The sequence below is a fragment of the Wyeomyia smithii genome, chromosome 2 (assembly GCF_029784165.1).
Source record: "Wyeomyia smithii strain HCP4-BCI-WySm-NY-G18 chromosome 2, ASM2978416v1, whole genome shotgun sequence".
Taxonomy (NCBI): domain Eukaryota; kingdom Metazoa; phylum Arthropoda; class Insecta; order Diptera; family Culicidae; genus Wyeomyia; species Wyeomyia smithii.
The window spans coordinates 116,680,868-116,694,327 of NC_073695.1; the positions used below are offsets into that span (position 1 = coordinate 116,680,868).

The 13,460-nt window shown below is 42.6% G+C and overlaps 1 protein-coding gene across 1 annotated transcript; it reads left to right on the top strand.

Moving 5' to 3' along the window:
- Positions 1-829: 829 nt before the first annotated feature.
- Positions 830-10,119, top strand: LOC129724204 (probable protein phosphatase CG10417). Its single transcript, XM_055678904.1, has 7 exons — positions 830-1,030; positions 1,089-1,204; positions 2,469-3,586; positions 3,642-3,823; positions 3,874-4,055; positions 8,685-8,882; positions 8,947-10,119. The coding sequence occupies exons 2-7, from the start codon at positions 1,094-1,096 to the stop codon at positions 9,280-9,282; spliced, it is 2,127 nt and encodes a 708-aa protein (XP_055534879.1). The 5' UTR covers positions 830-1,030; positions 1,089-1,093; the 3' UTR covers positions 9,283-10,119.
- Positions 10,120-13,460: the final 3,341 nt, after the last annotated feature.

Sequence of the window (13,460 nt, forward strand, 5' to 3'; positions counted from 1 at the left end):
CCGGAATCTAAAATAACAAAATTAAAAATATTGAATTTATTTTCAGGTAATTAAATATTTCGCGCATTCAGTATCCCCTCGCAAAACTTGACAGAGAGACATTAGCTTCAAAAACCACGTGTAGTTTGACGCAAAACTGCTTTTTAATTGCACTTTCGTGCAACTAACGGACGTGCAATCAAAACGCAGTGCAACTAAATCGCGTGCAATTAGCGAACGAGTGCTGTACTATGGAACGCTTATTCAAATTGCATTTCATCAATGCAGAAAAGTGAAAATGAACGTAGTTGTATTAATATATGTTCGAAAACAGGATATATCGATTATGTGCATTCTATCAAATTATACTGAATCAATGACGAGTGTAATATCGTCGATTTATTTATTTTTAAATACAACTAATTGATAAATTTCGTGTTTTTCCAAAATCTCTGACAAATTTTAGTTAAGTTTGCAAAAACAAATACAGGTTTTACACGTATGATTAAAAAAACAGCCTCCACACAAGACTCGGGTTTCTGACTCCTACAATCGTAAATCCGGCTTTGTCTACATTTGCCTGATTTTGTAACTCGTTTCATGTACATTTTGCGACTTACGCCGGTTTGAAAAATTACACGAGAAATACAACAAAGTGCTAGGGTTGCCAACCTACTGTTTACGCGGTTTACGTTGATGTTGACAGAAGGGAATACCCTCTTAGGGAAAAAGAAATAAATTGATGATGAATTGATTTAGCGTGCATCTTCCTCAGGTTGAAGTAAAAAGCAATATTCTTGTCTCACTCAGCAGCCTAGCAGCGAACTGAGTAACAAAGATAGCTACAAAAATCCGACGCAAACTTTAACAGATAGTGTTTTTGGTGCGGTGTTCGCTGAACTCTGTCGCCGCTGTCGTGGTAATTTTCAGAAAAAAAACCGCTGAAACAGCTAAATGCACGCAACCAAATTAGTTTTATTTCCGTTTTGTACTATGTGCATCAGAACTCCGAAATAATAAGTGTTGATCTTTGCGTTTGTGAATAAAATAGGTGAACTATTCAAGCAAAATAATCCAGCAAATAATAAGCTGAACGCTTCTACTGTAAGCCAAAATGGGCGCGTATCTTTCAGAACCTCTTACGACGAAAGACTCACACGACGAGGGAAATGACATGCTTGTATCCGGTTCCAGTTCGATGCAGGGTTGGCGAATCAGTCAAGAGGTATGTAGCAAAGCGGTATTCTGTGTTGTTGGATTTTCAATTTCCCGGCATGGTCATGTTCCGGCATCTTGGTTTATCCACGGTAGAAAAACAGTAGGGAAGTCGAAAAAATATTCATGTGGTAGTGTTGGTCTGTCAATCGAAGAGTGCGTTTAGTTTTACAAATACCTACTTCATTCGATATTTAAGTTCATTAGACAAATTAACTCGTGTATTAAAACTTCTAAAATATTTTGAATTATACTCAAATTATTTTATCTCAAAGTACAAAAATGTTCATATAATATGTTAATTAGAATATATAACGCCGTGAAAACTATAACTTTGTTTCTTACAATTAATAACTCCATCATAACGGTAAAATTTTGCCGGTTATGACAACATCAATACGTTTCATTATAATATGATAAACTTTGCAATTATGAATCAGGTTACACATCTAATAATTTATGAAAATGTAGTAACATGTGTGGATGCCTTGTACAGGATTAAAAATAGGAACCTTTATGATTAATGCGAACAGGCACCGTACCGGCTATAGACTAAAACTGTCGCAGACATAATCTGCAAAGGGTACTTGCGAATCTCATCTCACCCATGATCTCACCTAGAAAAGTATAAGGTTGTACTCTAAAAGCGATTTTTTTTATTTATTCTTACTAGTATTAAATCAGAAACAAAACATCAACGGATACGAGCTAGCCATACGCATTAAGGTCTCTGCTAGTTTCTTAGCCGAGACATTGATGCGTATGGTTGGAATGGAGCGATAAATTTTATTCATTTAGTGATAATAACTTCTTATTAAGAATATTATAAGGTATGTTACTCTACAAATTCGCCTTCCCCAGAAAGTTTAACCTAATTATCAACTCTATTATCGTCAGGTTTGTTCAATTATCGTCCAGGGGGTTAATGAAGTATTAGAGAACTAATCTTTCGCGGGAAGATACTCTGCATTATGAAGAACCATCAATTACGCTCTAGGACATCATTTACCCCCCTCACGATAGCGGGTAAAACCTGACGATAATAAAGCCGATACCCTATTTTAGTTATATCATATTCCATCCAATAAAATGCAAACCCTTGGTGCTACATTTCAATTCGGAACTAGACCATCTGTTTATTAATCAAAGATTTCGCAACTAGCATGACAATTGAGAGGCAAACCGCCACACAATCCTACTGTCAATAACAGTCTCTTCTAAGCTGATACTCAAACTAAAAGTGATATTGAATACAATGTTATTTCTTCTTCCAGGACGCTCATAACTGTATCCTGAATTTCGACGAAAATACTTCTTTTTTTGCTGTCTACGATGGACATGGTGGTTCAGAGGTAGCCCAGTACTGCAGTTTACATCTTCCAGCGTTTCTAAAAACTTTAGAATCGTACAAAGCCAAAAACTTTGAGCAGGCTTTGAAAGATGCCTTTATTGGTTTTGATGCCACGTTGCTGGAAGAAACAGTGATTGAGGAGCTGAAAAAATTGTCTGACAAAACAAACGGCGAAGAAGCCGTAGAAGAAGAAGACGAAGAAGAAGAGGATGATAATGTCGACGACCTGTGCAAGGAGGCTTGCATGCCGTTGAATGAAGTTCTGCAGATGTACAAGAAGGACAAAAAAAATCCTATCCTGAACAAGGTTAAAGAGGGAGATTGCTCTAAGCCATTATCCCCATACTTGAAAGGTAAACGAAAGGGTCTGTTGTCGGATACCAACGATGTGTCCGATCCAAGCTCTACCGATACAGGTAATTCTGCAGCTGGAACATCCAACGCAGAGGCAGATGTATCTAGCGACGCCAAAACCAGCATCTCGGATGCAGCAGATTCTACTGTAAGTAGCTCCAGTAACAAAGCAGAGGAGAGCCAGAATCCAGAATCCTCAGTTACAAAAGCTGAGCAAAGCAATGAGATTAGCGATACAGATGGAATCGGTTCAGCAGTACCCAAGGAAGATTGTGCTCCAGATAGTTCGTCTTCGTCTAAACCCGGCGAAGAAGTGAAATCTAATTTAGGAGAAATAAAGTCTTCTGATCCTGCAGTCAATGGCGAAACAACAGAATCGGCTGGCAAATCTACTGTATCTTCTTCTTCAGCTTTATCAGCTCAGGAGAATGGCATTGTTTCAAGTAATACTAACTCCGGTGAAGCAGGGACATCTGCCAACAAGAACGGCGGATCTAAGGTAGACAGCTCTTCTGCAGGAACTTCATCTTCCCCTGCTGCATCCAAAAAACGCCAAACCACCAATGGACCAAACCTGGTGGATGATGACTCCGAAGACGATGAAACTGACACTGATGAAGAATTTCCACCAGTCGCCGACGCTAACGAAACCTCCAGTACCGAAGATGGAGAGGAAGATCATTATTGGTAAATGAAAATGGATATAATTTTATTATCGTTTGATAACTTATTTCTTGTCTAGTGAGGAAGGAAGCGAAGAGGAAGAAGAAGAAGAGGGTGAATATGAAGAGGATGAAGAAGAATACATGAATGAAGAGGATGAAGCATTCATGAACAACATCACTGATGAACCGGGCAAAGATAGTGGATGCACAGCTGTTGTGGCATTACTGCATGAAAAGGAACTGCTGGTAGCCAATGCAGGTAAAATGTTGCTATAAAATTTCAGACAATTCGTAACTCATGTGTTGTAGGAGACTCACGATGTGTTGTTTGTCGTGAAGGCAAAGCTCTAGAGATGAGCTTCGATCATAAACCCGAAGATCAGATTGAGTTCGATCGAATCCAGAAGGCTGGAGGTCGTGTAACACTGGATGGTCGTGTCAATGGAGGATTGAACTTATCACGAGCTATTGGTGATCATGGGTATAAAATGGTACGTTGCAATTATGTGTTTTTTTTTTTTTTTTTAAAGGTGGCGGGGAAATCTGCAAACAGACACCTGAGAAGAGAACTCAGGGTGTGGGGATGAGACTAGGGGAGAGATGCTGGGGTAGTTACACTCGCCCAGACACCTACTGATCCCTGTCCCGACCCACTAAAACCCCTCCAGTCTCCAGCCCTGGTCTTCCCGGAACGACGGTTAAGTATTACGTCGGGGAGTGGCTTTTGTGCGTGATGCACCCTCTTTACTCTTATAACCTCCTAGCTAACTACCTGGAGACTGGTAATTAGCTACCACTGGCGTGTTGGTGGTTGACCCGCCACACACGTTGCAGCTCCAGAACAATCTGAGAGGCGGCCGCACAGACCGCGTTCCAGATGTCCGGGTCGTCGCACATCCTCCGGACTAGATTGTCCGGAGTAGTGCCAGGCCCGCTCACAGCCATCATGTTGCTCCTCGCTCTTGCGAAACGGGGGCATACGAAGAAGACATGCTCAGCAGTCTCCTCCTCCTCCACGCACTCGGGACACATGGGGGACACCGCGTGTCCGAACCTGTGCAGATATTGCCTGAAACAACCATGGCCTGACAGGATTTGTGTCAGGTGGAAGTTCACTTCACCATGTCGTCTCCCGACCCAGCCGGATATCTCCGGTATGAGTCGGTGCGTCCATCTGCCCTTTGTGGAGTTGGACCATTCCCGCTGCCAGCGGAGCATCGAGAATGACCTTCTGGTACCTCGTATGCCCCTTGTGTCACGGTGGTCGAAACACTCTCTGTCCTCCTTGATGGCGATGCTGATAGGCATCATGCCGGACAAGACACAGATTGCATCGTATGACACCGTACGATACGCACTCGCAACTCTCAGGCACATGAGCCTGTAGGTACTTTCCAGTTTACCACGGTAACTGTTAGTACCTAGCGCTCTGGACCACACTGGCCCACCATACCTAAGTATGGACGAAACCACGCTGGCAAGAAGTCTTCGCTTGCTGCCATAAACCGCTGAGCTATTGGACATCATACGAGATAGTGCTGCAATAGCCGATGAGGCCCTCTTACAGGCATAGTCGACGTGACTCCCGAACGTGAGCTTGTCGTCCACCATAACCCCCAAGAGCTTCAGGGATCGCTTCGAGGTGATGGTGCAGTCTCCGACTCTGACCACCGCCTGTTGCTCCGATTTACGGTTGTTCACAACCGTGACCTCCGTCTTATGATGCGCGAGCTCCAGTTTCCTGGAGCGCATCCAGTCCTCGACCTTGCGTATACAGTGCGCGGCCGTCAACTCGACCTCCTCGATAGACTCGCCGTAAACCTCCAGCGTTATGTCGTCTGCAAAGCCGACGATCACAACCCCTACAGGGAACTTGAGTTTCAACACTCCGTCATACATGACATTCCACAACACCGGGCCCAGGATAGAACCTTGCGGAACTCCTGCGGTAATTGGGACGCGTCTTCGCTTGCTGCCATAAACCGCTGAGCTATTGGACATCATACGAGATAGTGCTGCAATAGCCGATGAGGCCCTCTTACAGGCATAGTCGACGTGACTCCCGAACGTGAGCTTGTCGTCCACCATAACCCCCAAGAGCTTCAGGGATCGCTTCGAGGTGATGGTGCAGTCTCCGACTCTGACCACCGCCTGTTGCTCCGATTTACGGTTGTTCACAACCGTGACCTCCGTCTTATGATGCGCGAGCTCCAGTTTCCTGGAGCGCATCCAGTCCTCGACCTTGCGTATACAGTGCGCGGCCGTCAACTCGACCTCCTCGATAGACTCGCCGTAAACCTCCAGCGTTATGTCGTCTGCAAAGCCGACGATCACAACCCCTACAGGGAACTTGAGTTTCAACACTCCGTCATACATGACATTCCACAACACCGGGCCCAGGATAGAACCTTGCGGAACTCCTGCGGTAATTGGGACGCACTTCTGACCCTCCTCCGTGTCGTAAACAAGTACTCGATTCTGGAAATAATTTTCCAGAATCTTGTACAGCGACACCGGTACATGGATGCTCCTGAGCGCGAGCGCTATGGAGTCCCAACTGGCACTATTGAACGCGTTCTTCACGTCGAGCGTGACGATTACGCAGTAGCGTATTCCCCTTCTCTTGCGCTGGATTGCTACCTCCGCCGTATTGATGACGGAAGAGATTGCGTCCAGCGTGGACCTGCCCTTCCGGAAGCCGAACTGGTTACTTGCCAGACCGTGTACACCCTCCGTGTACCTCACCAGTCTGTTGAGGATGATCCTCTCAAGCACCTTGCCCGCGGTGTCCAGCAGGCAGATAGGCCTATATGCCGATGGGTCCCCTGGCGGTTTCCCAGCCTTCGGCAATAAGACCAGTCTCTGCCGCTTCCACCTGTCCGGAAAGAGACAGTCATCCAGGCACCTCTGCATGACTGCCCTGAACAGCCCGGGGGCCGTTTTTATCGCCAGCCTGATCGCCAGGTTAGGGATACCATCCGGTCCCGGTGCCTTGCTCACCTTTAGGGATTTGGCGATCACGATGAGTTCCTCATTCGTAACCCTAGCCTCCTCCCCTGCCTCGACACGGCTGTCGTCGCTCACGGATTGGATGCTCGGCAGGTTGGCCGACCATCTCTGGTCTATGTCTGAGATACTGGAACGTCGGACGTGAGACTCGACTGCCGGAGGCCAAGGACTTGGCTCGTGGCGTGGAAAGAGTCCCTCGATGATACGCTCCAGCATCGCTGGTGATCGCTCTGCAGGCGCCAGCGCGCCTTTAGTCTTGGCCATTACGATCCTGTAGGCGTCACCCCACGGATTTGTATTGGCACTCGCACATAGCCTATCGAAGCAGGCCCTCTTGCTGGCCTTTATCGCACTCTTTAGCATCGATCTTGCCGAACTGAATGCTGCGCGGCGCTCTGTCCTCTCTTCTTCGTTTCGCGCACGCTGCATCCTCCGTCTTGCACGGAGGCACGCACTGCGAAGGTCGGCTATCGCGTCCGTCCACCAGTAAACCGGTGGCTTTCCATCTCTAGGTTGGCGAGTCCTAGGCATGGTGGCGTCGCACGCCCGCGATAGCATAGCAACTAGTTGGTCAGCAGTCGGGCGGATCCAACTGCCCCCCTCGCGCTCCCTTCTCATTGCCTCTTCGAATACCTCGGCATCAAAGTGCGATGTCTTCCACCCGCGAACGGTCGGAGTGTTGGCTCTACCCGTCGCTTGCCGCCTCTCGTTGTTGTCTACACTATAACAGACCGCCTGGTGGTCGCTGTTAGTGTAGCCATCGTCCACCCTCCAGTTCTTGATCAGTCCTGGGCTGGAGAACGTCACGTCGATGATCGACTCCGCACCATTTCTGCTAAATGTACTTTTGTTCCCAACGTTGGCCAGATCTAGGTTGAGCTTTGCAAAAGCCCCCAACAGGATCTGGCCCCTCTGGTTCGTGAAGCGACTTCCCCACTCAACAGCCCAAGCGTTGAAGTCGCTCGCCACCACCAACGGCGTTAGGCCCGTTAGCTCCATGGATAGGAGGTCGACCATCTGGGTGAACCTTTCGGTAGACCAACGTGGCGGAGCATAGCAACTGCAGTAGAACACTCCGTTTACCTTAGCAACTACGTACCCTTCTTCTGAGGTTGAGACAACCTCCTGAACCGGGAACTTGCTCGTCGTACATATGGCCGCCAAACTGGACTTATCCGCAACCCAGTTACCGTTTCCGGGAGGGATGCGGTAGGGATCCGATATGACGGCGATGTCCGACAACGACTCAGTGGCTGCTTGGTGTAGCAGCTGCTGAGCCGCGAAGCAATGGTTCAGGTTCAGTTGCGTCACCCTTACGCCCGTGGTTTCGCAGCCGGCTTACCGGCTGGGCACCTGGGGCCTCCCATAAAGTGTTTGGCGTCCCGTTTCCCGGAACATACCATGCACTTGGGAGACTCCACACAGTCCTTTGCTTTATGGCCTGCACCTCCACATCGCCTGCACAGCTGGCTCCTATCGGGCCCCTTGCAGGTCCAGGACTTATGTCCGCCCTCAAAGCACCGGAAGCAAATGTCTGGTTGCTGTAGTATGCCCAGAGGACATACAGACCAGCCGACCTTCAACTTGCCCTCTTTCAGGGCCAGGTTAGCGTCCGCCGACGGTAGTCGGAAGGTAGCTATCTGGGTCCCCGCCGGACCTTTGCGGAGGCGGATTGACTCCTTAGCCACCTCCACCCCGCACTTCGCTTTTAGGGCTTGTGCAATGTCGCACCCCTCAGTGATTTCGTCCAGGTTTTTAAGCTGGAGAGTCACTTCTGAGGTGAGTGCCCGCACTTGCACCTCCTTCCCTAGGACCTTTTCAGCTACCGTTTTGTAGGTAGCCCCCTTGTTCTTGGCGTCCTTCCGGAGCTCAAGTATCATCTCGCCAGTGCGAGACTTCTGAGTACTTCGACCCATCCGTCTTGAGTATGAGGGCATCACCCCTACTCCGCGCCTTTTTGACCTTTTTTGCAATTATGTGTGTGCATGTGCATGAGTGAGTTTGAGTATATGTTTACGTGTCTATGGGTCTGAGAGTACGTGCAAGTGAATATAGTCCAAGTAATTGGGGGAAACAAATACAGTTTTCCCTTTGAACTCATCTCTCTTCAGAATAAAAAACTTCTTCCGGAAGAACAGATGATCTCAGCCTTACCTGACATCAAAAAGATTACCATTGGCCCGGAAGATGAATTCATGGTATTAGCTTGCGATGGAATATGGAACTTTATGACGAGCGATGACGTGGTTGAGTTTGTACAAGAACGCATTAGGGATCCTACCAAGAAGCTCTCGGAAATTTGTGAAGAAGTAAGAAAAACTATTTTCATGAATTTTTATGTTTGACGGTTTTCTCACTATCACTTGTTTGCAGATGTTTGACTACTGCTTAGCTCCACATACAAAGGGTGACGGAACTGGTTGCGACAATATGACTGCAATAATTGTTCAGTTTAAACCGAACTTCAGCGGTGCTGCTTCAAGAAAGCGTACTGCTTCGACAGGAGATGATATTCCCAAAGCTGAAAACGATTGCAAAAAGGTGAAAACTGAAACAGGCGCAAGTTCAACAACCGGCAGCAATAGAAGCAGTTGTGAAACTACAGCAACTACTAGCAGCGATGAAAAAGAAGCAGCTGCTGCTGTAGCATCTATTGAATCTAGCTCACCTATGGATAGCAGTGACAATACTGCTTCATCATCAACGTGAATCCGTAGTCTTATCGCCCTTACACTGACACGCATCCCGTAAGTTCCATTATTTGTCTTTAATTGCCTATTGTGTGCGCAGTTTTTGTTTTTGTTACATTTAAAATTCTTCAATGGCTAAACCATTTCGTTCTATCTGCACAGTTTATATTTTCATAATTAGTCCATTTTACATGGCACGTTAAAACATACCCATTCGTTCTAATTGTGAGATTAAAATTGGGAAAAAGTTTGAATAATTGTTAGTGTAAGACATAATAATTAACTCATACCCTTGAAGACAATGAAACTATTATGGTTTACTTTCAGTATTTGATGGTTATATGTGTCAAAATTTCAAAACTAATAACGACACTTGAATATCACACCGATCATATGGTCGTAAAAAATCACATTTTGTGATCCAACCGGTTTGGTTGCTAATACTGAACTAGGAATCAACATTTTATGGAAGAATTCTAGATTATATCAGTACTAGTAATCGAGTATAATACTTAACTTTAATTGTTTAAACTAATTTGTGAAATAGGAACAAAATTTTACAACATAGCGAAACTGGCGCACCAAGTACATAAATGAAAACGGCATGTAACAGTAGTAAATCTTACCCGTACATAAAACAATGCACGTGTGTCTCTCTCCCAGTTAATGTAAATATTACTGGATTGGCAATTGTTCATCACTGGCGAGATAGGGCACATATTTTATGATAAAGGGCATAAGTAAGTTTAAAATGAAGCAAATTAACAGCACATCCCTGTAAGTGAAGCGTATGCTCCTAAAACAACTGGTAGTGTAACTGTAACAGAAAAATAAAGTGTCTTCTAAAAGAAGTATAGCGAACGTTGTCTTAATTATGGTACTGAAAAAGCTTCTGCACCAAGTTTACGATAAAAAGCGCGGATCGACAAAGAACGTTTTTGTTGGAATGAGAAATCCGTAGCCATAGGGGACATTCGTATATCACATAAAGCGGAATTTGGAAATTTTCAATAAGGCCGTTACAAATTTTATTTTCATTTTATGTCACCCCCTTCTTCAAAAATCTTTAATATTAGAAGGGGAAGAAAAAAAAGCTCAAACCGTTTTGTTCATTTTATTGGTTTTCCGACAGCATAAATGCTTTATTTAGCAACAAATAAGTCCAGTGACAGCGAGAGTGTCGTCAAAAGGCAAGCGAAATAAATAATACTAATAATAAAGTGTTGTTTTTCAACATTTATTTGAGTGCAAGTTACAAACGTCATAACTTGCACACAAACTTTGATCAAAGATATTTCTTTTTTATCGTCTTGGTGTTATTTATTTTTTGCCGCCCCCTTTGCTAACTTTGATAACCTTGGACATAAAAAGAACCTAACCTGGAAAATCAGAGAATGTCAGTTTGTTTGGATTAGTTATGGTTGGTTGTGCTGTCTTTTCTCTTACTTGCTTATTCTGATTTAACAATATCGCACACGCAAGCCTGGGGGGCTTATGCGGTCTCGGTCAACTAGATTAGTTGAGAGAATTCGTTATCGATATTGTTCTTTTTTCACATTTTGCATGTGTAGGATAAGTACAACGATACCCCCGTGCCCCAGTGCTGAGTCGAGAAAATTTCCAGCTCGAAAAGATCCTCGACCTGATCGGGAATCGAACCCGATATCACAACCGTGTGGGAGAGCTAGCCGACCGACATCGCTAACCACAGAGCCACGGGGACCACGGGGATTTGATGATTACACTGTTCTACAAATGAAAAAAATGCAAGAACTTTTGAAGTGACCTAGTGCAGGTTGTAAGTCTTGTTGAGTGCAACATTCGCTCATACTAAAAATTTTCCAAACACCCCCAAAATCTGAAGTTATGGTCAAAATACGGTTTTTTGGAACTCAGTGCATATAATATTTTTTAATTCAGTCATTTATCAACCGATTCTCGATATTTAAGCAATTTTAGGAAGGGAACAAATAGAGCTTTAAAATTTATACAGTTTTTTACTAATATCAATAAAATATGATGAGTTATTTGGGTTTTAATCTAATTTTTTAGATATTTTCACGCAATTTTTCAATTTAATTTGAAATTTGCCGTCTATTTTTGTAAGAAGCATACCACAAATATACTATAATTTTGAAAGTATATTCAATTTCGAATCAAACGAAAGTAGTTTCGTGGAAATCGGTTGATATTTGGCTAAGTTATATATTTTTTAAGAAAACCAGAATTTTTGGCTTCTATCGCACAATTATTTCACGGAGCTACAAATGATGAAAAAATGCAAGAACTTCTGATGTGACTTAGTGTGGGTTGTAGCTTTAGTCAAGTGTTACTTGCGCATTTACTTGAAGTTTTTCAAATACCCCGAAAATTATAAGTTATGGTCAAAACCCTGTTTTTTACCTTAGTCCACATTGTTATGTTTAATACGGTTATTTTTCAACCGATTTTTTATATTTTGGCTGTTTTGGAAAGACGAAAAATAGAGCTTTAAAAACATATAAATATGTCTAAAAAGTTTACCCTTATGTGCGATAGAAGCCAAAAATTCTGGTTTCCTTAAAAAATATATAACTTTGCCAAATATCAACCGATTTCCACGAAACTACTTTCGTTTGATTCGAATTTAAATATACTTTCAAAATTATAGTATATTTGTGGTATGCTTTTTTCAAAAATAGACGGCGAACTTCAAATTAAATTGAAAAATTGCGTGAAATTATCTAAAAAATTAGATTTAAACTCAAATAACTCAACATATTTTATTGATATAAATAGAAACCTGTATATATTTTGAAAGCTCTATTTGCCCCCTTTCTAAAACTGCTTGAATATCGAAAATCGGTTGATAAATGACTGAATTAAAAAATATTATATGCACATATATGGTCCAAAAAACCGTATTTTGACCATAACTTCAGATTTTGGGGGTGTTTGGAAAATTTCTAGTATGAGCGAATGTTATACTCAACAAGACCTACACCCTACACTTGGTCACTTCAGAAGTTCTAAATCGCTGTAGGACAGTGTTATCGAAGAAATTAAGGTTTATCATCGTGTAAAACTATGAATAATAAAGTTGTTGCCGATATCATACTCATTTTATCGTGTATCGTGGTCAGAAAAAATGGTACGAAAAAGAAAAGAAAGAAAAATTTGTTTTAGTGTAACAATATATATACATCAGATTTATGTGAAAAAATGAAACTTGATGGCAGAAAGCCAAAACCAAGTTCTATCCACTCCATCCGGTGCCCCAAACAACCCCAAACCTGTCTGAAGTCGATCGGTCCGGCCCACAGTGGGACGGATTTAAAAAAAAGGCGGACATTAGCTTTTACGAAGAAACTATAAGTTTTCTGATAATTGTGTGTTCACAAAAGTTTCATAATTCTTTGAGTATTATTATGCTGCAATGTAATATTTGAGATTAAGGGGGTATGTGTATAGATCTCGAATAAATCATAGTTGTTTTGAAATACAAACCAAAAGTTTTTATAAAATGTGAAACATCTAGTTGATGTTACTTGTGAAGAAAAAAAAATCTAGTTGATGAATTTTTGTCAAAGAAATAAAAATTCTATCTCTTAGGGAAAAAAAGTTATTAAGCTCCAAATTAATGACCCCCTTAAAATCAGTTTTTTTACTCTATCTCTTTTATTTTAATTTTTACAGAAAAATAATGTTCTGAAGAAATGAGAGTATTATAAAACTTACTTATACTTATCGACGGTTTTATTTGCATATTTCTAAAAGTTCCACAATGTTCCATCGTGATACAGTTATGAAATGAGAGGTTCTTAACCATACTACTGAAAGTCACTGAGATCGGCTGCGCATACTTGCGTATTTTCAAAATAAGCCCCCTTAAACATTGTTTGGAAATAAGAGAAAATCCGCAATAAATCAGAAACTAAAATAGCTAGAACTACACTTCTGGTTGCAAAAAATGCATTTTTACAATGCTCTCATTTCTTCAGAATATCATTTTTCTGTTAAATTTAAAATAAAAAAGATAAAGTAAAAAAACTGATTTTAAGGGGGTCATCAATTTGGAGCTCAATAACTTTTTTGCCTCAAGAGATAGAATTTTTATTTCTTCGACAAAAATTCATCAAACAACTAGATGTTTCACATTTTTTAAAAAATTTTGATTTGTATTTCGAAACGAAAATGGTTTATTCGAAATCTTTACAC